The 25,178-nt window shown below is 46.9% G+C and overlaps 1 protein-coding gene across 1 annotated transcript in view; it reads right to left on the bottom strand.

The window, feature by feature from the left end:
* MDGA1 (MAM domain containing glycosylphosphatidylinositol anchor 1) overlaps positions 1 to 25,178 on the bottom strand; it is a 151,991-nt gene that overhangs the window by 85,801 nt on the left and 41,012 nt on the right. The window contains exons 2-7 of the mRNA XM_010006021.1: positions 17,150 to 17,289; positions 14,203 to 14,377; positions 9,327 to 9,523; positions 6,389 to 6,521; positions 771 to 1,040; positions 77 to 406 (exon numbers count right to left, since the gene is read on the bottom strand). Coding sequence (XP_010004323.1) covers positions 77 to 406; positions 771 to 1,040; positions 6,389 to 6,521; positions 9,327 to 9,523; positions 14,203 to 14,377; positions 17,150 to 17,289 — 1,245 coding nt within the window. The remainder of the gene's footprint in view (positions 1 to 76; positions 407 to 770; positions 1,041 to 6,388; positions 6,522 to 9,326; positions 9,524 to 14,202; positions 14,378 to 17,149; positions 17,290 to 25,178) is intronic.

The following is a 25,178-nucleotide window of genomic DNA, read 5'->3' as shown; positions in this document are numbered from 1 at the left end:
GGGGGGGGGCAGGTGGGGGGAAGCGAGTGATGCCAACGACTCTTCTGAGGTTGTCTGTTGCCACAGAGAGGCTCACCTGTCTCTGAGGAGATGTTCACCTCCACACTGAGGTCAGGAATGGGCGCTCCCTGGAAGGTAGCCACGCACAGGTATGTGCCATAGTCACTGAATCTCAGGTCAATAATCTCCAAGCTGCAGGTCACAGGTGGGAACTCAGGGTCATTCCGGGTGATGAGCAACCGGTCTGAGAACTTGGCTGGTTTTCCATTCTTGTACCAGAAATAGACAACCTTCTCCTGGGGGACAGCATCTACATGGCATGAGAGCTTCAAGTCCTGCCCTAACTGGATGGTCTCACTCTCTTTGATCACATCAGGGGTGATTTGGAACGTGGCGTTCTTCATGGCTGAGATGAACACAAGTGCAAAATCAGTTAGGGACAGTGTCTTGCATGGGACAAGACAACTACTCTTTGCTCCTCAGGAAGGCAACACCTCCATGCAAAAACTGTCCAAAGACCTCCCCCAGTTATGGTTCCACAAAATATCCCCAAGGCAATTAATCTCCAGTCCAGAATAACGCTACAGGCCAGGATAAGACTAGCACAGTTGTTGGTCTGGGAGCAGAGAACCTTGCACAGGCACTTCTCCAGAACACTAAATGGTACTAAATATGACACTCACCCTCAGCTGTACAATAACAGCCAGGAGAAATGCCAATCTAGCCCCTCCACCCTGAAAACCCACAGGATGAGAAAAAGAGAAACTTACACCGCACCAGCAAGTTCACTGTCTTCTTTGCTGGGTTCCCCACATTGTTGACAGCTGTGCAATTATAATAGCCCGAGTCCTCCACACGGATCCTCCAGATGGTGAGGTTGCCTCCTTGCACAAGGCTATTGGGAGGCATCAAACCAGGAGAGTGAGACCAAACCAAGTCTGGCAGTGGGTCACCACCTGTCAGAGAGCACTGCATAGTGATGTTGTCACCAGGGTTGACCACCAGCGTCTCGTTGACAGACAGCTTCAGAGCAGGTGGGGCTGGAAGAGTACAAAGACACACGCCTGAGCTTGAAAAAGGCCCCTATACTTGCATGTGCCCAGCTTGTTCCTTCTAGGCTTGTTCTTGAAGATGGCTGGTTTGAGCTGGGAGAGCCGGAGGGATCCATGAATTCAGTACAAAGACAAGCTGTTTGTGAATCTAATGCATAATTTTGTAACATAACTATGCCTGAGTTAGAGCACTCTGCTGTGTTATGGTTAGGAAACACTGCAAGAAGGACCTCAAGCTGCCCCAAAACAGAGGTCATACCTGAAACACTCCACCACTAGTGTTTAGGATTGGGACACAAGATAGGTGTGATATTTTAGCAGTGTTCAGTGAAGCCTTTCTAGGGCTTGGCACTCAGGTCAGGAAAAAAAGCCCTATGTACCCTTTGTACAGGTAGCAGCAGCCACCAGATCAGTCTTGGCAGTGAAAACCAAAGACTGGAGGCTTCTTGACTCCTAATACGAAAAACTGCAGCAAGGCAGAAGGGCAATGGAAAGTAACAATGGTTCTGCATTACTTTTCCACATTGTATTCAGCCCACTCCCCTGCAGACACCAAATTGCCTTCTGTTCTCCTTGTATTTAACTCTCCTGCAGAAGCAGCACTGGAGAAAAAGTTCAACTGGTAGCTCCTGCTAGAGCACCCATATCTCCCTTGCTGCATGAATCACCCTAAGTCTGCTTATACCTTGGGCAGGAACTGCACAACGCACTGAGCCCTCAGAAAGGGAAAAAAAAAAAAAAAAAAAAAGGGAGGACAACAAGGGGTTTATTGTCACAAGGCACTGGAAGTCACAGCCATGGATTGAGCCTGGTATCTCAGAATCCGCTTCAAAGCACATTGGGAAGCTCACTGGCATGGCAGTGTTTGCTGGACGGCTCTCACAATCCCAAGGGAAGGTCAGGAAGAGCAGCAGGTTTGTGCCCAGTCACAGCCTGCTCCTGCTGCCTGACCGTGACAGCTTCACCCTGATGGAGAGGTGAAGGAGAAAAGACAGGCTCAGAGAAGCCTGCTTGAACCTAACAGCTGTTTGTTTTCATGGACAGTTGGGATTAAACCACTACTCCCATATAGAGCTGCTATATCAAGAGGGAATTTTGGGGAAGGTCTACTATTCAGAAAGGACCTCAGTTATTCCATGATATACATCTCCATCTCTCACACCCAACTAGACACCTTTGAGAGACAAATCCTTTGCCAGGCAGCTGGCTCCTGAAGCTCAGAGCCTGACACAGTGGACCAGGACCTGTCTGCATCACAACAGACCATGAACAGTAGCTCTGCCCCTGCTTTTAACCTCCTTCACCTTCACAGGTGTCAAATACACGTTTCCATAGACCTGGGAGCTATAGACCAGGTCACAGGGATTGTCTTTCATGCACCACTGAAGAGCTGAGACTGATTCAAAATGTCTAGGCAACCTCTACTTTGAATACCCTAGTACCTGGTTTTCATTTATTTTCTTTCTGCACCCTTCTCACCACATCCCCCTCCAGAAACAGATAAAAAAAACTTCCCTTTGTATTCTCTATTTCATCCCATGAAAAGTCTTTTAAAGGCCTGGTCAGCATCATCACTGGCTCCATCCAGACAGAAGTGAGAAAGTAACAGTCCCCAGCACAAAGGCAGGGAGTATGCTTTAAGTAAGAGTCACAATAATGCAAAATAAGACATCGTTCCATATTCATGAAGCCTGATTTAACAGCATCATTATTTCTGCCTCTTCTCTCCCTGGACTCTGCGTTAATGAGCTGTGCTGGATTTGTGTTGGATCTCTGAATTACAGCCCATACAAACAAGGCAAGGAAGGCTGCTCTCGCCTCAGCACCAGCGCCATAATTCAGCAGCACAACTACTGCCATGCTAGGATATTGCTTTGGTGCACTGAATCAATTGTCCTCTCCCCAGCCGTGTCACATGCTATTTGTGCCAGAGGTGTCCAGATGTGCCTAAGCAAGATGGTGGCTCCATTGCCACCTGCACTGGCCTTTTTGAGGCCAGTGTTCGGAGTCCTTGAATTCAGAAGTCCACAGCCTGCACTTGGAGCCCTTGACAGGGGGTCTTTGCTGCAGTGTTGGAAATGATGTGCAAGGGTTGCTGCATGCTGATTGGCAAAGGAAGGATTTGTATGTCTTCTCCAAGTGGTTTCATGAGATGCTGTGAAGCCCTGGAAAGCAACAGCTCAACTCACTGCAGTTGGGCAGAACACATTCTGGCAGGGGGGTTGGACTAGATGATCTTTCAAGGTCCCTTCCAACCCCTAGGATTCTATGATTCCTGTCACTAACAGTAACAGCCAAGCATAGCTGACAGCAAATCACTGTTCCTGCCCTCTGGCGCTGAACCGGCCTCAGGTTCACAGGGCACAGACATAAGACACACTGAGAGATGCAGCATCTTGCTTGGAAATCTCCATCCATCTCCATCAAAGCCAGAGAAAGGCTAAGACCAGTCTACGTCCAGAGAGATGTCAGAGTTGGTGAGCACAAACCAGAGGTCCTGCAGGCTTTGGTTAAGGTTTAGGACTTCTGTGGTGTTTGATGTGCACATATCTGAGCAACGTTCATTTTGCCCAGTTCTGGGCAAGGTAACGTGGAAAAGAAAGTGACACGCTGGTGCAAGCATGCAGGCTGTCTGTGCATGCAGGAGGGAAGCAGGGACATTGCAAAGCTGCCGTGCACAAGGCTCCAGGCAGCAAACTTCCATGACATGCCCCAAAATGGAGCCCTGGCTGTGGCAGCCCATGCAGGCTCCCACTCCCACTCCTGTCAGCAGAAAGAGGTTAACAATCTGCAGACATTGTTATGCAGGAGATGAATCTCATTTATTTGTAACCTGTGGCAATTCCTTTTGTTCTTGGCTCAGAAAACCTGCTGGCGGAGTCTGTCGAGCAGCAAGGGGACCATTAAAAACAAAGAGTCACTTTCAATTCCCTTTGAAGTCCAATTTGCTGCAGTAAAACTGCAGGAGAATTAACCAGCTGGGCTGCTTAATTTTGTAGAAATCGAGGAAGGGGAAAACATTAGCCTGACCCTGCTGGAGTAGGGGCCAACAGCCTAGTGCTGAGCTGGTCCTGTGGCTCTGCAGGTCCCACCTGCTGCTCTAGAGCCACACAACAGCAGCAGGACAGAGGAGGGGCAGGGTAAACTTTCCCATTAATGCTAAGGACTGAGATCCCATTCCCTGTTGCAAGGGCCAAGCTGCTGACGCAAAGCTAGGCAGAAGCTCACCTCCTTTCTGGAGACTAAGACGTGCCCAAAGGTCACTGCCAGAGGCACCAAAATGAACCAGCTGACAAACAAATGAACTGGGAAGAGAAGATCCCCTTGGCTTGACATGACCTGACCCACCAATTCCCCTCAAACTCTGTATCAGTTGGATCTATAAATATTTAAGAGATTGATTTCCATGCACTTCAGTGCCCTTTGGGCCCTCCTCTGTTACAAAGGTGAAGACATCCTGAGCAAAGCTGCTCAGGATTCTGGGCACAGCCAAGGCTACAGAGGTTGCTGAAGTAGGAGTGCAAGAGGGAAAGAAAAGACCTATGCAAAAGAGGAGAGAATTAAAGATTTTTCTTTAAATATTTTCTCAACTAGACACAATGCTACCTACAGGGCAAGTAAGCCAGATAACATGGGTATATTTAACATGAAATATTACTTAACACAAACCCTGCTCACAGTGCAATTCCAGCTTCATTTTCACCTCCAGCTTTTAATACAATTTGCTAGGAACACATTTTCCCTTTGAGATTGTGGTGTCAGGTTCCACTGTAAACTATTTCTAAATATGCATCTATAGCTAAAAAAACCCCAACAAAGTCAAACCAAACGAAAACAAAAAACAAATAGCCATATGTATGTGCTATGTGGACCAGGTTCAGAGCTGAGGTAAGTCCCTGAAGAGATGATGTAAATTCAGTAATATCACTGGCTTCTGATACAGCTACAACCTGAAAATACATTTTTCCAGTTAACTCACAAAAGAGGTCAGACTGAAATGAGGGGTACTTTCCCGGTGTTTGGGCTGGCAGTGGAGAGTGGACATGAGAAATTTGATTTTCTAACTCTTCAAAGGTAAAGACACAACAGGGAAGAAGAGCTGTGTGAAATTCCTTTCTTCATCATGAGCGCAAGCTAAATTTTTAAAGGGAATATTCCAGCATTTGCTACAGCCTCATCTCAAGATAAACTGGCAGTAGTGTGAGTTGCCCAGACATGCTCAGTGATCTAACTACACATTTTTCTGACATTAGCTATAGTGCCCTTTCTTAAGCTCACTATTTTTCTTCTACATAAAATGGTGCAAATCTCGCTTTGCACCTTGGGCTCAAGTCAAGTCAATAAACATAATTTATGCAGTACAAACAATGTGCCATCAACAGTTGGCAACATCAAAAGAGTTCTGTTTCCACTGCACAAAGATGACACAGGGGATGCAGACTGCTTTGTGTTACATTAGAGAGGTGAATAATTCAAACAACTACAACAACTTTATTTCTGAACATGGAACACCCCAGGGCTGGAAGCAATTTCCTGACATTTACATATTATTTGAAACTATTCAACACATGTGGGGCTTTGTGGGTGTTGCTTTTTGGGGGGTGTGGTTTAGGTGGGTTTTTTTTGTTGTTGCGGTTTGGTTTTGGTAGTTTTTGTTTGCTTGTTTGTTGTTTGTTTTTTTAATGGACAGGTTGCAATCAGGTCTTGACAAGTATTTGGTACAAGACACTCAGTTATCAGATACTGCAGGTCAAGCAAGATGCACCAAACTGATTCTGTTTGCAACTGGAGGAACACTCATGCACTGCCAGTGTGAATATCAGTGTAAAATTTATCTGTAGGGAAGGCACCAGAGAAATTTGCTTTCCACAAACATTGGTACCAGCAGAACCTGTTAGCTGGGAGGTGCTGAGAGAGTAGCCTGGTAAACCAGGCCAGAGTCACACATGAATGAATGATTTGTAAGAACTCCAGCAGCATCTACCCCCCTCTAGACCGTATCAGATCTATTTTTAAAGTCACTTAGAATTATAAATAAATACAATAGTGTCTGGATTAAAAATGGCATAGTGCCTCAACACCTCCACGTGGTTTGTTTTAATGATCTCACAGCAGGCCTGGCCAAAGCACTGGCTATACACAGAGCTACAAGAAATGAAGCATCTCTGGCCTCAAGACTTCTGCACAGAGAACTTGTAATCCCAGCAGCCAGGTCCATGAATGAGAGGTGCTGCAGGCCCTGGACAGGGTGCTATGTTACCCGCTTGGAGGGGTGATGCCTGTTGAGCAGGTAGGGGTTGGAGGGCTGCAGGGACCCCTTTGCATCCCTCTCCTACCTGTGGTGTTCGTGAGCTGGAAGGTGATGGATTTGTCAGGGATGCTGCAGACATTGCGGACAGACACCTGGCACGTGTAGCTGGCGTAGTCCTGGGGACGCAGGTTTTTCAGCTTCAGGACTTTGGTTTCACCCTGAGGGTTGGGAAAAAAAGAGGAGGAAAGATGACACAGGTGTACAAAGAACAGCTTATCACTGTAAGTCCATAACTTGGCCCAAATTTTGCAGATTACCAGCAGCTCCTATAAAAAACTTAGGGACTTGTGAAGACTCCTAGCCTCCTTAGCTATATAAAAAGGAGACACAAAATGTTTGCAGTGGTAACTCTGCCTCCAAGATGTCTCCGAACAACCAGTAACCAACTGACATTTAACCTGAAATCACTGCCAAATTTCTCAACAATTGCTTTAAGATTCATACTGAGGAACTTGAAAAGCCTTAAAGCTCCCAGAATAGACCCTGAGATTTCACACTGAGATGTCAGTAGGAACCCAAGGGAGGTCACTGGTGTCTCAACACCGCAAACCAAAAGTAAATCAGAGTAAATTCCAGCATTAATCCTGGCCTAAATATGCTAAGTTCAACAGGTATGCTGTAAAAATTTGCAATATGGAGGGAAAAATATAATTCAAAGACATCCCAAAAACTTTCTGATCTCATCTCCAGATTCTAATCTCATTTATGTTTGTGTCTATCCAGAGTGGCTGCATAGATTTTGATAGCCTTTTCTCATACTATGGCAACAAACAAACAAAACCACTCCCTTACAAGCCAGTAGTTGCTGGCATGTTACAGAAACAGAATCAAGTTGCTAAATTGACACTAGATGCCTTCTGTAGATTTTGATTTCTGGAACACTGAAAGCTCTGAGATGCATTCTGTGGTTTGCACACCCTACAACTCATATTTCTTCCCATGACAGCTTGTTGCTGTTGTTTTCCTTGTGTTTGTCTAAATCTCCTTTGGATAAACCATTCTATAATTGCCTGCAAGTGTGAGAAGGTGTCAGCTCAAATAAATTCTCTGTAGGACAACCCTCAAGGGACTGGACAATGAGCTCAGGCATGCTAATATGCAGGGAATAAGGATCTGAACTGAGTAAATTAGAAAGACAAATACCTAGGAGACCAATAATCCTATGAAAGTCCTGTCCCCTGAGATTCGTTGCTATGCCACACAAATGATGGCATTTACAACGTGCATGTCAACTACGTACTTACAGTCCTGTTTATTGATTAGTAAATGCTGGGTAAATGTGTATAAACCTTCAGTGTAAATAAGTTTTTAAAAGCTTAAACAGTAAAGTCTTCACCTCCTTTTTAATGTAAAAGCCTACCCAAACCTGACACTGATACCAGTTCATCTCTAAGGCAATATTGCAAAACCCTGGGAAGGGTGCTTTGTTAAACGTGGTGCATCTGAGCTCCAGCAAGGTTTTCCCCTCCCAACAGTGTTGCAGAGGTATGTTGTCTGTTAACTCCAACTCTTACCAACCTGAACTCAGAGGTTTATGCTGATGCTAAGGAAAGGACCATAAGTGCATGCCTGTGTGAGCACTGCAGTCCTAACAGCCTCTCTCAGAGCTGGGAATGACCTCCCATGGTGGGAATGCTGCCTGAGAGGAGCTGCAGGATGCTGGGTCCCTTACACATTAATGCTGCAACACCATGAGTTTCTACCAGATGCCTAATTCAGCTGAAAAAAATACCTCAAGTCCTAAGACATCCTCTCATTAAGCAATGTCTCCTGCCAATTACACTGGGATTAGTGAAAGCTTGAAGAGCCCATGGTGGCTTCCTCTAAGGCCAGGGGTGTCCTGGTTGGAAGTCACAGAGCACTGGACTAGACAAAGTTCTCTGCTGGGCCAAACAGCAGCGCTGACCTACAGTGTTTCTGCAAGTCTGCCACTAACCTGCAGCTATTCCCTCTCCACATCCCCCTGCATGTTTCCATTTGGGTGCCCATTTCCACAACATACAGAGATGGCGTGTTTCAATAAAATATGAACACGACTACATTATCTGAAAGGTTGCCTGGAGCCTCACTTAGAAATCAAACTCAGCCAGAATGCACTCAGAGCCCAGTTTTGGGAGCGTGAGGAGGTGCGTGGGATGAAACGGGTGCCCTGGGGAACACTTCCCTGCCCACTCATCACTGCCTCATGCTCACAGATGGCCTTGCTGGAAGCACTTGGGCTGGTTAGCATCTGAAGGACACTGAGAGCCAGAGCTCAGCTCAGGATAACATGCCCAGAGTGCCTTGGCAAAAGAAAAATTCCCCTCCATCTCCCACTGTGTCAGTTGGCTAATTACTGTGAAAAAAGTGGCCTTCAGAAGGGCAAGTCCAGCGTTCACATGCAGGATAAGCCAAAAGCATGTGGATACCCTTTCACAGAATGACAGGCAGAAGGAGCCCAGGCAGCTGGGCTGCCTCTGTTACTTATGGCCATTAGGAAGAGCTCTTTATCATTAGCCTCATGGACCCCACAGCAATTCCAGACATTCACTCACACTGCCAAACAGGAAGTGATTCCACTGATTTATGGAGCTTGGGCACTCAATTAAGGAAAAAAAAAATAAGTAATGGGAGATAGGGGAGACCAAATCAAGGAACTGTTTGCTTGGATTTTAGTCTCCACCATCCAAAAGCCATGTAATGTCATTAAGGGAGCTGTGACCTGCTCTCAGGGACAGTGCCAAAAAGGGGAGGGACTTCTAGGCCGTCACACTCCGTCCTGCTGCTCTGCTCCTCCTGTACCCTGGGAACCTGCACACAGAAGTGGGGTCTATCAGCCCTCCTGGAGACAGTGCTCCTTGCAGTGGCCACCACCCTCTCCCCAGCATTGTAGTCCACAAAGGGAAAGACATGCCACCCGGTACAGAATGCCCTGCATCAACAAGATGCTCAACACCAGCTGGTTGAGGCTTGGGTTTTTTCACCTGTGTGTAGAGGGGTTCATATATGTCCACGCCATTGTCCTGGCTGTGGGAAAGTGTCTCAGCTCCCCGTTTCCAGATGAAGCGAGCTGGTGGGTTGGAGTTGACAGTGCAGCGGAGGAAGACAGTCTTCTCCTGGTAGAAGCTGCCCCGTACGTCACTGATGGTCTGGTGAATGGTGAGAACAGGTTCATCTAGGTCTGTAAGGAAGGCAAGGAGGGCAGCAGCAACTGTTAGTGAAGGTTGGTCTGCATGTACAGCCTGTGGAGCAGATGATGCTCCACGCACTACACAGGAGATGGGAAGCTCCCACACATTGGGCTGATGGCAACTGCTGAATTAAGAGCTGATCATGAGGGCAGGCAACACAAACAATATCTAAAGGGAAACAGACAGGAGAAGCCAAAATGCTCCCTTTCACCACACAACCTTCAGAGAATAGAAAGCACCCTTTGCTTTGCAGATCCCACGTGGCCCTTGAGCAAACTGCCTGACACATGTTTCTCAGACCAGTGGACTGCTTCAGTTTCCCAAATGTCACCCCATACCCTAAATCACTGCTCTCTACTTTGCTGAGAGGTCAGAAGGATCCCAGAAAACTCTGTTTCATCATAATTTCTGTTTTTCCCACTTTCCAAATCCCACCTGAAATCATGGGGCTAAGCTCACAGCTGTGAGATGTCCAACACAAAGGACATCACAAACTTTTGAGACAAGGGATGAGAGCAAAAGTCAAAACAAGATCAAGGAGCTGAGACGGAGAATCATCTTCTCAACAGGAGGAAGTCTTGTAGGGTGCCACAGGAACACAAGATGCAAAACACTGTGAATAGTATGTACACCTTCCCCTCTTCCTATTAAAAAATTATCTGTATTTTCTTCTTTTAAAGGTCTGTACTGACTCTCTCTTCAGTAACTTCTTTTATCTGCATCTCTACCACCCACCCCCTAAATTGATCAGTGTCTTTTCTGTTTTCTCCCTTTGCAGAAAATACTCCTTCCAATTCCTTCACCATATCTGCACCAGACATGGGGCTGTCACAGCTTGATCCATGGTTATCAACCACTTCACTTGCAAGGACACAAGCAATAGCCCTGCAGGAAGCAAACTTTCTCCAAGTACCCAGGGCACTTTGCTCCCCAGGGGCTGCCCTCCTGCTAAAAAGAGATCATTCCCTTGGGCTTTCACACCAGACATCAGTGTTTGAACACATGGCAGCATGGGGCAAACCTCACAGGGGGTGGATCTTTCTCCTCCCAGAACCACTTTGAGACTGGTTGGGGTTAAATATAAAGATCCCCTTTGACAAGATGGAACTAAGCGGTCCCCTAAAACTGGTATCTGTCCCTGTGCCCTTAAGCATGTCTTATGAGGCATCTGCTGAGCTCATCTGAAGCAATTCTACACTTTCAAGAGCCTTACGACCTCATCTTCAACTGAGAGGAAACTGAGGTGCACATACACTCAGTATCCTCTAATGCTGCCAGTACTGTCTTCTGCACATGCTAGCAGAGAGGAAGAGGAAACCTGTTCATCAACATCATGCTCTCTGACACCTAATTTTCACAATATTTTATTTTAGAGATTTGTAAGTCTGAAAAGCTGACTCCCAGAAAGGAAGGGATGAGTTTCTGCTAATGTGTCATCCAAATAATGCATGTTCTCTGCTGAATCACAAGTGTCAACTTGTGGATTTGCATATTTTAATGAGCTGTATGCCTGCTAGACAGCAATTGTAATGGGAACTGAGATTTGTTGGTGTGACCACACCATAGCTCAGAAATGTAAGTACAGCCTTTAGCAGAACAATGACAAGGCACATACACACAAATAAATTAAAATTTAAAAAAAAAAAAAAAAAGGCTGAAGAAGAACATAGAGAGGTGGAGAAAAAAATGTTCCTCACCACACAGTGCTGTCTCCATATAGCTATAGGATGACGGAACTTTACACTAAATTCTTTCGGACCAGGACCTTGGACACAACCTCTTCTCTTTCCTCCTTCTTTATCCTTAACACTTTTTTTTTTTTTCCCCACACTCTACATGAGAAACTCTGTAGCTATCATCCTTCTGAGCCTCCATTTCTCAGTAGGATGTGTGGCAAAACACTTCCCTTATTGATCAAAGAGGATACCATTCAGGTCTCCTGGCTCCCAGCTACTCCCTTCACAGAAAACAACATCTTCCTTTGATTGCTAAACCTTTCCTCCCTCAAATCTTTCAGCCTCCTTTTGTAGCAGCCAGCTCTAAGTCTAGCCCTCCTGAGAAAAGCTAAAATAAGACCTACGAGGATATATATGTCCTTGATGAACAAGTAACACCACTGATGCCAGTGAGCTGCACAAATGATAAATTTGGCCCAAGGCTGCTCACAGAGATGATCACATGGGATGTTTCATGCACAATATAAGCTTGCAAGCATCCTCTCCCTCTTTTTTCTTTACTTTCCCTCTCTCCCACATGGAAACACTCCAAACAGCAGCTCCCTGTCTGCCTGTATCTAACCAATACCTTAAAGCCTCTCTTGATGCCCACTCGGGGCAAAGGAGTAACCTGCTACACAGGTTATTGTTTCCAGTTTAATATCCTCTTGTCAGTAGTGGTGCTCTCCTGCCAACCTTGCTGTCTTATACTTAAAGTATGAGTGAGGAGTAGCAGTAGCTGTCAGGGAGACCATGGTTCACATGGGGGTGATTACTTACCTTCAACTGCAAATTGGGGTGTGGGGAAAGAAGGGGTTTGTTTTCAAAGTCTGGTGCATTCAGCTGAAGGTTGTCTGGGACAGCATCCAACAAAAACTGTGGCTTTTCCTATGTGTTTCCTTGTAGCTACTGCAAATACTAGCAGAAAATAGACTTTCCTCCCCAAAAACCAAGTGAGGTGCATTACCAAGTCCATCTGCAGAGTAGATGTTAGTATGAGAAAGCCCTTGGTCACCCCATCAGCCCCACAGTTCTACAGGTCAGAGCTGCTTCAGGCAGCAGGACCACAGGACACTACATCACTCTAGCTCCAGTCTGCACCCCAGAAGTAGAGGGAATGCCCTCAGTGCATAAAAAGACTCAGGCCACAGTCCTGTTCCTAGAGACACAAGTCCTGGCAATGTGTCATGCTGAGGCTTAAGAAAAGCAAGTCCCCTTTGCAATGGAGAGCTATCATATTCTTCTCTCAAGTGAATAATGACAGGATGAGAGGAAATGGCCTGAAGCTGCACCAGGGGAGGTTTAGGCTGGATATTAGAAAGAATTGCTTTACCAAAAGAGTGGTTGGACAGTGGAACAGGCTGCCCAGGGAGGTGGTGGAGTCACCATCCCTGGAAGTGTTTAAAAGAAATATAGATCTAGTGCTTAGTGAGTTGATTTAAGCACTGAAACAGGTAAATCAGGTTATGGTAGAGGGATTTAGGTTATGGTTGGACTTGATGATCTTCAAGGTCCCTTCCAAGCAGGATGATCCTATGCTTCTATATTCATCCATCACGTGCAGGAGAGGAAACTGGCAGAGAAGCTAAACAGATCTAGGTAGATATCAGGACTCCTCCAAAGCTACACAGTGCCCATGAAGAAATTCTCATCCTCTCCAAGTTAGGTGCTGATGAAGCTATCTATACTCCTAGCCAGCAGCATGGTGGTCACACCACACTAGCCCCACTACAAGGTAGGGTAAGGAAGAGAGAGAGACAGCAGCTGCTCCAAGCCATATAATACAACTGCAGATCATGAGCCTACCAAAGGCTTGCTCATGTCCATGGTATACTTTGTGAGGGTCACAACACATACACTGAAGGCAGCAGGTTGCCAGAACACAGTATTTCTCATCACAGAGCTGGACAGAAGGACTCTGAGCAGACAGCTCTCAGGCAGCAGTTGCTGTCAGCAAAGTTATGCCCGGACTCCAGGCAAGTATGAGGGTTCTGAAGCCTGGAGGTTGCTCCACTGACAGATTACCACAGTGCACCTCAGCACAGAAGGAAGACTGTGGGAACAGGTAGTGATAGCTTCAAGGAGGATTTTATACTTTACATCTTGGCATGGGAAGAGGAATTTGGTGTCACTTGGGCTTGAGGAAACTGGAGCACTGGAGGGCCAAGGACAACAAGAAGAATGGCAGTTTTCTCCAAAGCAGCAAATCTCCTCAAACTTTCCTAGACTTTAAATCTTTCATTCCTCACTATCGCAGTTATTGCATAAGTTTCATTTCCTGCCGTTTTGTTCCCAGCAGTCCAAGAACAAACAACATTAAGCCAGCTTGAGAAACCTTCAGAATGTGGCTCCCTTGGTGGAGAACCACTAACAGCACCTCCAGGACACAAGAAGGATGAGCATTGCAACCAGCCAGAGAAACACTGAGTCACTGCTGAAACTGAGGGGTCCTCACAGCTTCATTCATCTTCACCCTTTCACAGCTCAGCCTGCTGAGGGGCATTCCATGGCCTTTTGCTCTGTTTCCACCATGCTGCAGAGGCAGCAATGCTGGGAGCAGGGCACTGGTTTCAGAAATGTCCCAAGCATCTGAGGCACTACCAATTTCAGTGAGCATTGGTTTGCTTCAAGCATTGCCAGCTTCAAAATGAATACAAAGGAAGCAGAAGCCAGCTGCAATGCCACATCCCAGACAAGCCCCAGGGACCCCTGGCAGTGACAGACATGACAGCACCTAGATAAGAATGACTCACACGGACAGGCAGAGCAATCTTTTTCGAGGATGGATCTAACCTCTTAGGGGATATGGGCCCTGGGGACACCACGCCAGTCCCTGTGCTCCTGCATGAGGTGTGAGTGGCCCTAGGGCAACGCAGCTCCCTGCTGGCCCCACAGCGAGGCAGAGACGTGCAGTAGAACTGTGGGAAGGTCTGGGCTGCCGCTAAACGACTTACACTGCACATCTACTCGAATGGACTTGATGGCAGGGACCCCAACCCCATTTTCTGCTTTACAGTAATAGCGGCCCCCCTGCAGCCTTTGGATCTTCTCAATCCGAAGGGTCTCGTTAATCACCGACGTCTCCTGGAATTTGTCCGACGCGCTGCCGGCGGTCTTGGTCCATCTCACCTGCACGAGAAGAACGAGAGCAACGCGAGCAATCAGTGACACGGACTAGAGATCCCGGGTGACAGCAGCACTCCTCCCTTTGCTCCTCTTTCCCCTCCTCCCTAGCAATTCTCAAAACTGGGCCCTACAGGACGGCAACGGCCTTACCAAAGTTCAACTGCTGATCTCAGTACATCTCAGTAGACCAGCTGCTGATTACCATCCATTACCAATCCCCACATCTGAGCATCCAGGGTAATCTCTTGGTTCACCCAGACACACACTGCATATTTATCACTCTTGCTCTTGTCCTGTAAACCCAGGAACTTGGTTAGTCTTATACCACTGTCTGCCCAGCACAGGATTTTCAGCATTAAGTCTTGGGACCCCATGTGGCTGGTAGGCCATGGAGCTACAGCAAACATCAGCTCACAGCTACAGAGCTTTTATTGCAGTCAACACTGCAATTTTTCTCTGGACAGCAGGGCTATTTCTGTTGTTTGCTTTTCCAAGTAAGAATGAGAAAATGCAGTCGCTGTCTGGCTCTTGCCCCTTTCCCACAGGGAAACCCTGTGTATGTTATAAGTATTCCTTTTGCAGTACACAAGGTTTTACTTCGATTTTAAAGATATAGAAAAGAAAAATAAAAAAATCCCTCCAGATTTCAAGCTATCTTGCATTTTTTATCCTTATGTCACGTCTTAAGATCCTGGCTTGCAAGGGTAACAAAGAGGTATGGTATTTCACAGTGAGTGGTGGCAAGAAGACAGCTCTCCTAAAGCCTGAATAGTTATTCTTACGTCTGGAATTAGGTACAGCCCTAGCAGTGGCATTACACACTTCCCCTTTGTTTTTTTGCAGCACAGAAAATGAAAGAGAGAGGCAGCTTTTCTCACCCCATTAGTTTCCTGTATCTGCAACCTCCCTTCTGCAGGTTGGTGACTGCTGGTCTTCCACACTGGTGCCCACCTAGACTCTAGGACTGAGATCTAGCAAGATCAGCCAACAGAAAGAAGACAGACTTTCATTCAACACTGGCCACAGGTAAGCTGGACCAGATACTTTTACTCCTCCCCTAGACATCACCTAAACTCACTGCCATCACCTGATTGATGCTGATGTGCTGGAAAGAGCTGGGGTTTCTACATCCCACTTCCACACCACTAGGCTGAGCAGATTTTTTGAGCTAATGACCATAGATTTATTTAGCCTTTGTAGGCTTATTATGAAATTGTCTGAGGGCCTCAAGGCTCTCAGCATCTCCTGTTTGCAAGGACACTTCAGCCAGCTCTTTAATCTTTCCAATTGCAATCTCATTTAAGTGTTTTGGCCACATTTTCATGCTTTAATGACTGGCTTATAGAAGGGAAAAGAAAAGATTAAACAAAGGTTAGGACAAAAGCTTAGCTGGGGAAGAAATCTATCCTCAAGGGAGGGAAGGCAGAGATAAGACACATGCCATATTTTATGTGTGTGGGTTCCAGCCTCCTTGGTCATGCCTGGTTCCCTGCTCTGGTGTCCCTCACACGTCTGGGCAATGACAAGCCACAAAGTTGCCCAGTAGCATGCTGTCTGCACCAGGCTCTGCTCCAGCAATCTCTCTGGCTACTCAGGCTCAGATCCCCACAACCTGCCAGCACCTTCCCATACACTCAACATCCTAAGGCACAGCAGCCCTACCATCTTCTTTCTGACATACAGTTATCACTGTTAGCCCATCACTGTCACTAGCCTAGGGTGGTTGTTTTGCTGGCCTGGCTTGGGTAACTTCCTTTTTATTGTTTCCAGGATATACTTGGATGGATAAACCATTTCAAATCCTGTTGGCTGAGTTTCTCTCCTTCTCCTTTGTCATGGCCTCCAAGCAAAGTATCTCCTCACAAGTAAGTTCATAGAGGTGCTGATTGTTGTACTGCAGATGTACAGCTTCTGAGCACAAGTATCTTCAGCAGCATTGAAGAAGGAGGCCAAGGCAACACACATATCAAACTTGGCTCCTTTGAGTGTGATCTGGCCATGCAGCTCTATAGTATGTACCAGCTGCCACTCCCACCTCGCTCTCTCCATGTGGACCCATGCTGTGGCCCAGTATCTCTATTGACACATCTACACTAACACTGAATGAGGAGGTGGCTGCATGGGTCCTGGAGCTATGCAGTCCTCTAGGGAAGGACTGCAGCAGTTAGGCAAGCTCTGCTCCATACCTCTCAGCTGATCTGTGGCTTTTACCACAGCTTGGATCTATCGAGCGCTGCACGTCTGGACCTGCCTCTGGTTGCTGGCTGTGAAGCAACAGCCACTGGGCTCTGCGTGGAGCTCAGTGACACGCACTACAAACAGCTTCCCAAACTCTCCCAAGCAGGTTGCCCTTGTCTGTACATCCAGAAAAGCTGAGAGACTGGTGTACCATGAAGGAACAATTCCTATGGCCGGCACATGCGGAAACCCTTCTCGGGCCTGTCTAGGCTGCTCCTGCTTTGGAGTAAGAGGGTTAAAGATTTGAGGGTGCTTGCTATATGGATTCAGTTTGGGTTTTCAGTGTTTTGGGGAACTTCACATATTGAAGACCCCTAGAAGGTCTATGTAGGCTCCAGCAAAACTCTGTAAACTTTCTTCCATTAAAACAAAGCTGAATGCTTCATAGCTCAACAAGCTTGCACTGTGGGGCATCCCTACTTAACTCCAACACAGAGGAGAAAGCTGGGTCCCTCATTGCCTACATTTGTCTCCTATGTGGAGACTGCAAAAAAGTGCCACGAGGAGCATGGGTGACAGGCAAGACCAGAAGCTTACCTGTGGCCGGGGGTGCCCTGTGACCAGGCACTGCAGCACCAACGTGTCCCCCTCCCGAATTGTGTAAACACGTTCACTGATGTTGTCTTCCTTCACAACACATGCCTGCCCAGCATGGATGATTTGAGCCTGAGCAGGAGCTGTGGAGAGGAAAAAAAGAGGTAAAGAAAGAAAGAAGCAGCAACCCAGCCTCTTATGCCCACTGCCCAGGGTGGCTGCTCCCATGGCAGGGTAGAAGAACCGCCTCTTCAGCCACAGAGGAGAAGAGCTGGACAGTGCTGGGTACAAGATACAAAGGCCTAAGGAGATGTAAAACTGAGCAATTCTCCCCACCTCCTGAGTGGCTGGTATTAACTACTATTTTAAAGCCTTTGGTGCTGTTGGGATGAGCAGCTCTAGGCACTGAAAAGCAGAATACAGAGCTTTATTTGGGAGGACCATGTTGCATGGGCTGAGAGGACCAGAAATTCTCTGCTCTCATGTCTCCCAGAGAAAAGTATGTGCAAGCAGTTAAAGCAGGGACCTGGTCAAACCACAATTGCTCTACGCTTGTCAAAACCAGGGCTGATTGCTATGATTTACCTTGCAGGGGGCTGGGATAACTACCTAACAGAGCCAGAAGGGGTCTTGAAACTCTGTACAGAACAGCCATAGCACATACTGCAGGAAAAACAAGTCTTTCCCAAATTACACAGCAACCTATCTCAGCACTGAGCCAGAGGGAACAGCCACTGTGGCATCAGGGGACTCATAACAACTCCTTTGCTGGAGACATTAAAAACCTGCCTGGATACGTTCCTGTGTGATGTGCTCTAGATGATCCTGCTCTGGCAGGGGGGTTGGACTAGGTGATCTTTCGAGGTCCCTCCCAAACCCTAAGATTTTGTGATTCTGTGATAATCTCCACAGATCTCTCCAGCTTGGGCTCCAAGTGGAGATGAGTTACTGTCAGTCCAGCCAGGGAAAAAAACTTCCACTGAAGACCAGAGCAATGGAAAAATATGTGGAAAGCAACTTCCCAGAACAAAGTTTAAAAACTTCATGCCACAAAACAGGAGCTATATCCCACTGTAGCCCTGACCAGCAGCAGGAAGAGACAAGCTCTGGGAGAACAAGATTTTATCAATAAAAAAGCCTTAGTTCCAGACTCCTGTGCAAACAGCCCTCTGCTCCCTACTCCAGAAGCATTTATGTGATCACTGAAGCAGCTAAGATGTATTGAAGGTGACTGGGTAGCCCAATGGGACACCTGTGTTTGTTAGAGGGGAAAACTCCAGTCACACTTCAAGGAACCGAGAAACTCACAACTGTGTCTAAGAATCAGTGCCCCAACAAGAGTCCCCCTGGGATACTTCCCTCTCTTGCTACAACACTTCCAGGTGACTCTGAAGTCATGGCTCTAGGTCCCAGTCATGAAATACAATGCAAATGAACAAACCACTGGGGAGACGATCAAAAGGTTTAAAGCAACAAGCCTTAGCAAGCTTTCTGAACAAGCATGGATTTTGCACAACCTGTTCAACTAAGCACCCACTTTTTCTTCAAGGTTATTTAAGCTTCAAAGGCTACTACTTTTTTGTTTATTTTAGCATGACCAAAGCACTCTAAACCCAAACAATACCAGGGCAAGGGAAGTGCTCTGATTTATGCTGGCTTAATCCACCAGCAGCACAGACCTAGGGCAGGCTGGGCTCAGGCAGTAGAGAAGATCTGCCTTTGAGGTCAGCCTGCACAAACTGATGTCACCACAATGCACTGATCAAGCAGCAGGGACACGAAAGCAGACACAGGGCTAGCGGGTTGCAAGCTGCTCTTGCTGCTGGGGCTCTACAGCCTGCCACAGCCATCCAGCAACCAGGTACCAACACTGCACATGCAGCAAGCTACTCCCTCTTTTTGCATCTCTTCTGTCTTTCCAGCATGGTGGCACTTTGATGAAATCACTAATACTGTCCAGACTATTGACTAACTGAAGGAACATGCATATTTTAATAATATGATGGTACAATATGGACAAATCCCTCAGCCTCTCCTGTCTCCCCCTTTTGCAGGGCTACCAGGAATGTGCCTTCCACCAGCCAAAGCTTCACTGATCAAACAGAGCAGATGAGTGGCCTTCCCCTGCCTGGATGGCAAAAGAGTCCTGTGGAACTCAGGAGAAAGCCAGAAACCTGTATGTGCTCACATACATCTGCATGTTTGTATACATATACATGTATGGATACGCATACAGATACCTACATACATTAAGTAAAATAGTGACTTTTAAAGACAAGACATCAAGAAGGCTTGTAAAGCTAACCGTGGTAGAGGAGTAATTCAGAAGCCTATATAATAACATTTGCCAACACACCCTAATGCAAATGACAGTCTCTTATGCTGTTTTCAGCCCTTGGATCAGTCCTCTGCAGACCTGCCATCACACCTTCAACCCCACCTGCACTGCTGAAAAATCCCTGCTCTACTACTAAAAGGGAGACCCTGTCCCTTCCCATCCTGCACCATATTCCTTCCCATCCCAGACCTGTGCTGCCTACATTTCAGTGGGGTCCTGGCACCCCACAGCAGCAGAGCTCTTGTAACCTTTTTTCATGGTCTCTGGGCTGCATCTGCCAGTTGGTGGCTCTATTCTCCCTTTGCAAACATGACCTTGCTGCAAAAAGTAATTTCCAGCCACTCCATGAAGAATCAGAATCTGCAGATCTAGCCCCCAGTTTTGTGTTTCCTTAAGTTTCTTTGCTGAACATCACATGGCACATATAATGTAAGTCTTTCAACTTACACTCTTTTCTCTTCAGTCATCCCACTTCCATAATTTCACCTGTCTTCTGTAACCCTTTCCTATCACCTGTCCGCCACATGGGAAATTCCCACAGCAAAATCATTAGGTACAGTGGTACAGGATTTAAAGTTTTTTCCCAACTATTCTGGTGCCAAAATAACTTGTGGTAATTTGCTGGTGTGTCTCTGAGTTTGACAGAAATATTATTTAAACTAATCCTTATTTGGCTCTACAAATAATTACATGGCAGTAGTCTACAGCAAAAAGACCACCCTAGGGATAAGCCTTGTGTCAGGATTCTGTCCTCCTCCCAAAATCTCCCTGGATTCACTGAGCTCTACTGACACTTCTGAGCAAGGATGTGAATGTCCAGCTTTCCTCATAGATCATAGAATCATAGAATCATAAGGGTTGGAAGAGACCTCGAAAGATCACTAGTCCAACCCCCCCTGCCAGAGCAGGGTCACCCAGAGCACATCACACAGGAACGAATCCAGGTGGGTTTTGAATGTCTCCAGTGAAGGAGACTCCACAACCTCCCTGGGCAGTCTGTTCCAGTGCTCTGTCACTCTTACAGTAAAAAATTTTTTCTGGATATTCACCTTGATCCTCCTATGCTCCAATTTGCACCCATTACCCCTTGTCCTGTCACTGGTCATCACTGAGAAAAGCCTAACTCCATCTCCCTGACACTCACCCCTTACATATTTGTAAACATTGATGAGGTCACCCCTCAGTCTCCTTTTCTCCAAGCTAAAGAGACCCAGCTCTCTCAGCCTTTCCTCACAAGGGAGATGTTCCACTCCCTTAATCATCTTCGTAGCTCTGCGCTGGACTCTTTCGAGCAGTTCCCTGTCCTTTTTGAACTGAGGGGCCCAGAACTGGACACAATACTCCAGATGCGGCCTCATCAATGCAGAATAGAGGGGGAGGAGAACCTCTCTTGACCAACTAACCACCCCCTTTCTAATGCACCCCAGGATGCCATTGGCCTTCTTGGCCACAAGGGCACATTGCTGGCTCATGGTCATCCTCCTGTCTACCGGGACCCCCAGGTCTCTTTCACCTACACTACTCTCCAGCAGTTCAGACCCCAACCTGTACTGGGACATCGTGTTTCTCTTCCCCAAATGCAAAACTCTGCACTTCCCCTTGTTGAATTTCATCATGTTTCTCCCCGCCCAATTCTCCAACCTATCTAAGTCTCTCTGAATGGCAGCACAGCCTTCTGGTGTGTCAGCCACTCCTCCCAGCTTAGTGTCATCAGCAAACTTGCTGAGGGTACATTCTATACCCTCATCCAGGTCGTTGATGAAGATGTTGAACAACACTGGTCTCAGTACTGACCCCTGAGGGACTCCACTAGTCACACACCTCCAACCAGATTCTGCCCCATTGACTACAACTCTCTGACTCCTTCCTTTCAACCATAGATAGATGTTTTAATTGGCATCACCATCACTAATACTTTCCAGCTATATATATAATTTTGGAAAGGGACATTCCTTTAAGTGAATCCCCACTATTTAAACTGTATCATCCCTATTTGCAACCATGGCACCAGGTTTCCAACAGAACCACCACCATTTTTTTTTTCCATGTCTTAAAACCCATATGAACCCAGATGTCTCTAAAGGGAGCTCAGAAAGTCTGGGATTGTCTTGGAGAAAAAAGCAGTGGATGGCATAGGAGCCTGAGAAACCCTGCCTTGGATTACAACTTGACTTCAGGGAAGTGGTGGGGGCCAAGCAACAAATCAACCCAGCTCTTCCAGGATTGCATGAGATCACAAGATGACGGGAAGGTCTTGGACCCAAGCTCAGTCTGCCACAGCACACAAAGGCTGGGGAAGTCACCTCATGCTGTGTTACAGATGAGCAGAGAGATTGTGACAATTAATTGCACTTCTAATGTGCTTGAACAGAAAGAACACATTATTGTTTGACACCACCCCAGGTCTCCTGGAGGATTTCAGCATGCAGACACAGTTTGTGCATTGCCAGCACTACAGGACAGCAGGACCAAGTCCGTCAGAGTAAACAGCTTCACAGAAGGCCCTTAGGAGGAAAAATAAAGGCCAGAGTACGAGGCCAGCTGCTGGAGATGAAGCAGTAATCTCAACTCTTCTCAAAAGTGCTCCACAAAGCATGAGCCTTGCATAAATACAGCCTGCCCTAAATCCTGCTGGAGTAGAATCTTTCTCCTTAGGTTGGCTAACCCCAAAGCAGACGATCAAGGAAAACCTCTGATGACCTCTCTGGGGATAGAGAGGACAGGTGGTTTCCTGCTCTTTTACCCTCAGCATTTTAAGGGACAGATGCAGCATCAATCCCATTCTACTTCCAGGTAAGAAATCAGCTAAGGGAAGGCTCCCAACACAGAGTCCTCCAGAGAAACTGGACCTGCCAAATGTTGAGTGCCAGACTCTTTACAAAGCAAAAATTCAGGCTATGAACCCACAGAATTAGGCCCTTCCTTGGAAAGGACTTGCTTGCAATGCATTTGGCCTCTGCACTGAGATTTCCTACTATGCTCTCACTTGGTATATTTGCACATTAAAACAAAAGGAAATTGGAGCGGATAAAATAACTTTATTCCCAGGGCAGTGCACTGTACAGTGTTACTATTATCATAATCTGGAAAGTTTATGAGACTCTTGGTGCTTAGAGGTTGCTAATATCATTAAAATGCAGAAAAGGAGAGATAAATGGTCTTTTGAAGAGGACTAAGTAACTTGTGTTTTGTTTGCAAGTCCAGCCACTCATCTTTTTGAGCCTGAGATCCCATCACTACAACGGCAATGATGAGAACTCCTTCACAGGGAGGGTGACAAGGGAAGATGCTGCATTGAGACTGCCTTGGTCACAGGCAGGCACTGCAAGGGCAGGCCACTCACTGCCTCTGCAGCACAGCACCAGCTGCACTTTGCTGCTGCCTCATCAGCAAGCTAACACCAGCCTTCACTGCCTGACTCTGCTCCACCACCAACTTTGCCACCTGCACATGTTCTGCAAACAGCCTCAAGGATACAGAACATGCACCTCTGCAGTTGCTTATCCTGCAGCTGCATCCACTGAATCCACCCACCTCTGCTACCACCCTCCTGCAGGGTGGGGAGAGAGGGAAGCTGCACCTGGAGCTTTTCCCTCTTAGAATCGTTTTGGTTGGAAAAGACCTTCAAGTCCAACTATTAACCTTGCACTGCCAAGCCCACCACTAAACCATGTCCATGAGCACCACAGGTGTCTTTTAAATACCTCCAGGGATGGTGACTCAAACACTTCCCTGGACAGCCTGTTCCAGTGCCTGACAACCTTTTCAGTAAAGAAGCATTTCCCAATATCCAATGTGAACATCCCACAGCATAACTTGAGGCCATTTCCTCTTGTTCTATCATGTGTAACTTGGAAGAGACCAACCCTAACACTCTTCCTCAGGCTTAATATACCATCCTGCTTTGCAAGGCACCTGATGCCCTTCTATACAGCTAGTGTAATTATAATTCAGCCTCTTCTGCACAGAAGCTAGACAAAGAAGCCAGGGTCCCTCCCCATCCCTGTTCACAGCGTCTCTGGGCTCACATTATTCAGTTACATGGGAGCATGGCATAGTCTGATAATTTTCTGTTTAAACCCCTCAAGAACCTGTCTGCCTCCCTTCCTCAACCTTCCTGTCCAGAGGAAGTGGCATGTGAGGGGTATATCCTCAAGGAAGTTCCCAGAAAGAGGAAAAATATACATTGTTTATGGAGCATATGGGGTTGAATAAGTATTTCATGAGAGATCCACATGTAGCATTTCTTGCTGAACAGCCACACTCAGCAGCTGACTTCTCTTCCATGGGTGGAATTGCCCTGCAGCACCATTAGTTACAGATCCTGCAAGGCAAAGATCCCAGGGAGCATCTCAGGCCTTGAAGTCACTACTTTAGTTAGGATCTTATCCCTTCTCTTCATGCAATGCACATCTCTGCTTGAAGAGGAGGGACATACAAACACAAAGACCCTTGAGGCAGGGGTCATGACCCCTTAGTAGAGCACAAAGAGAAGCCAAGACACAAGTAAAGGGAAGAGACATCCTAGTGACACTCAGCAGGAGCAAGAAGGGTCTAGTAGGATTGTGAAGGGTCAGATAAAACACCTTCCTCATGCCTGCTCTGAGAGGGGATGGCAGCTGCCTTGTGTGCTCCATCCCTTCTCAGCTGGTCTCACTGATTGCTCCACTGTGGATGAAGACCACAGGCTTTGCTGAATCTTTCAACAAAACAAATTAACCAGGCCAGCTCCAGCCCACAATGCTAGGCATGATATCGATGGGCCATTTGAAAAGGAAAATTCACTCCAGCTTGAGGACAATTATGGAAATAATAATACACAATCAGTGTCCATTAACACTGTCAGCAGGGCTGCAGATCAATAGTGTATTAATGGCTGCAGAAAGACTGCTCATATCCACCAGCAGTTAAGACCAGCACAACAGCAGAGGGAGAGGAGATGGCAGGGGGCAGCTGCAATCGGGTGCAGGCACTGGATGTCTCTGTGCAGCCCACCCAGTGCTGCTTTCTGAACACGTTCCCTGGCTTGGGGTGTCGTCATCCACATCTTCATCCCTCTCAGCCTCTTTGCCCAGCACAACGGCAGAGAGGGCACAGCCCCTGCAGGGAACTTCCCCAGCTGAAGCTGCCTGTTACAGCTTAGCCTCCTCAGCCTCAAAATTCGACACAAGGCCAGGCTAGTCCCATAGCAGAGAGGGAGGCCATGCAGAAGCTCCCAAGGATAGCTGAGAAGCAAAGCACATCCAGAGTCCCAGGTCTTCTCCCACTCCTCAGACTTCTCTCTTGCCCAAGCTCCTCCTGTTGACTCTTGCAGTGTTCTGGTGCTGCCACAAGGCCGTCCTAAAGCTAAAGCCACCAGGAAGCTCACTTAGCAAGCTGGCTCTAAGGGTTACAACCCCCAGCAAGACAGATCTCCATTGAGGCTTCTTTGCTCCCATGTATCAGTTTTCTCACTGCAGCTCAAATCATGTACAGTAAAACAAACAAACAAAAAAATTAAAAATAAAAATATTCTGCTTACTGTACTCCTGGCCTAAATTTCCAGCAGGGAATATGCCATATTTCAGCAGCAAAATGTCTCTTATTCCTTTGGTATTTGTACACTGATCATGATTAAAATGCAAACACCAATTCACCCACAAAAGAAAGAAGCACTTCTGAGATGTGCAAAAGAACCATGTCTAACCCTACACG

Source organism: Chaetura pelagica, unplaced genomic scaffold (assembly GCF_000747805.2).
Source record: "Chaetura pelagica isolate M959 unplaced genomic scaffold, ChaPel_1.0 scaffold271, whole genome shotgun sequence".
Classification (NCBI taxonomy): Eukaryota; Metazoa; Chordata; class Aves; order Apodiformes; family Apodidae; genus Chaetura; species Chaetura pelagica.
Note: the sequence above shows the minus strand (reverse complement) of the source record. Positions and strands in the feature narration are given on the sequence as shown.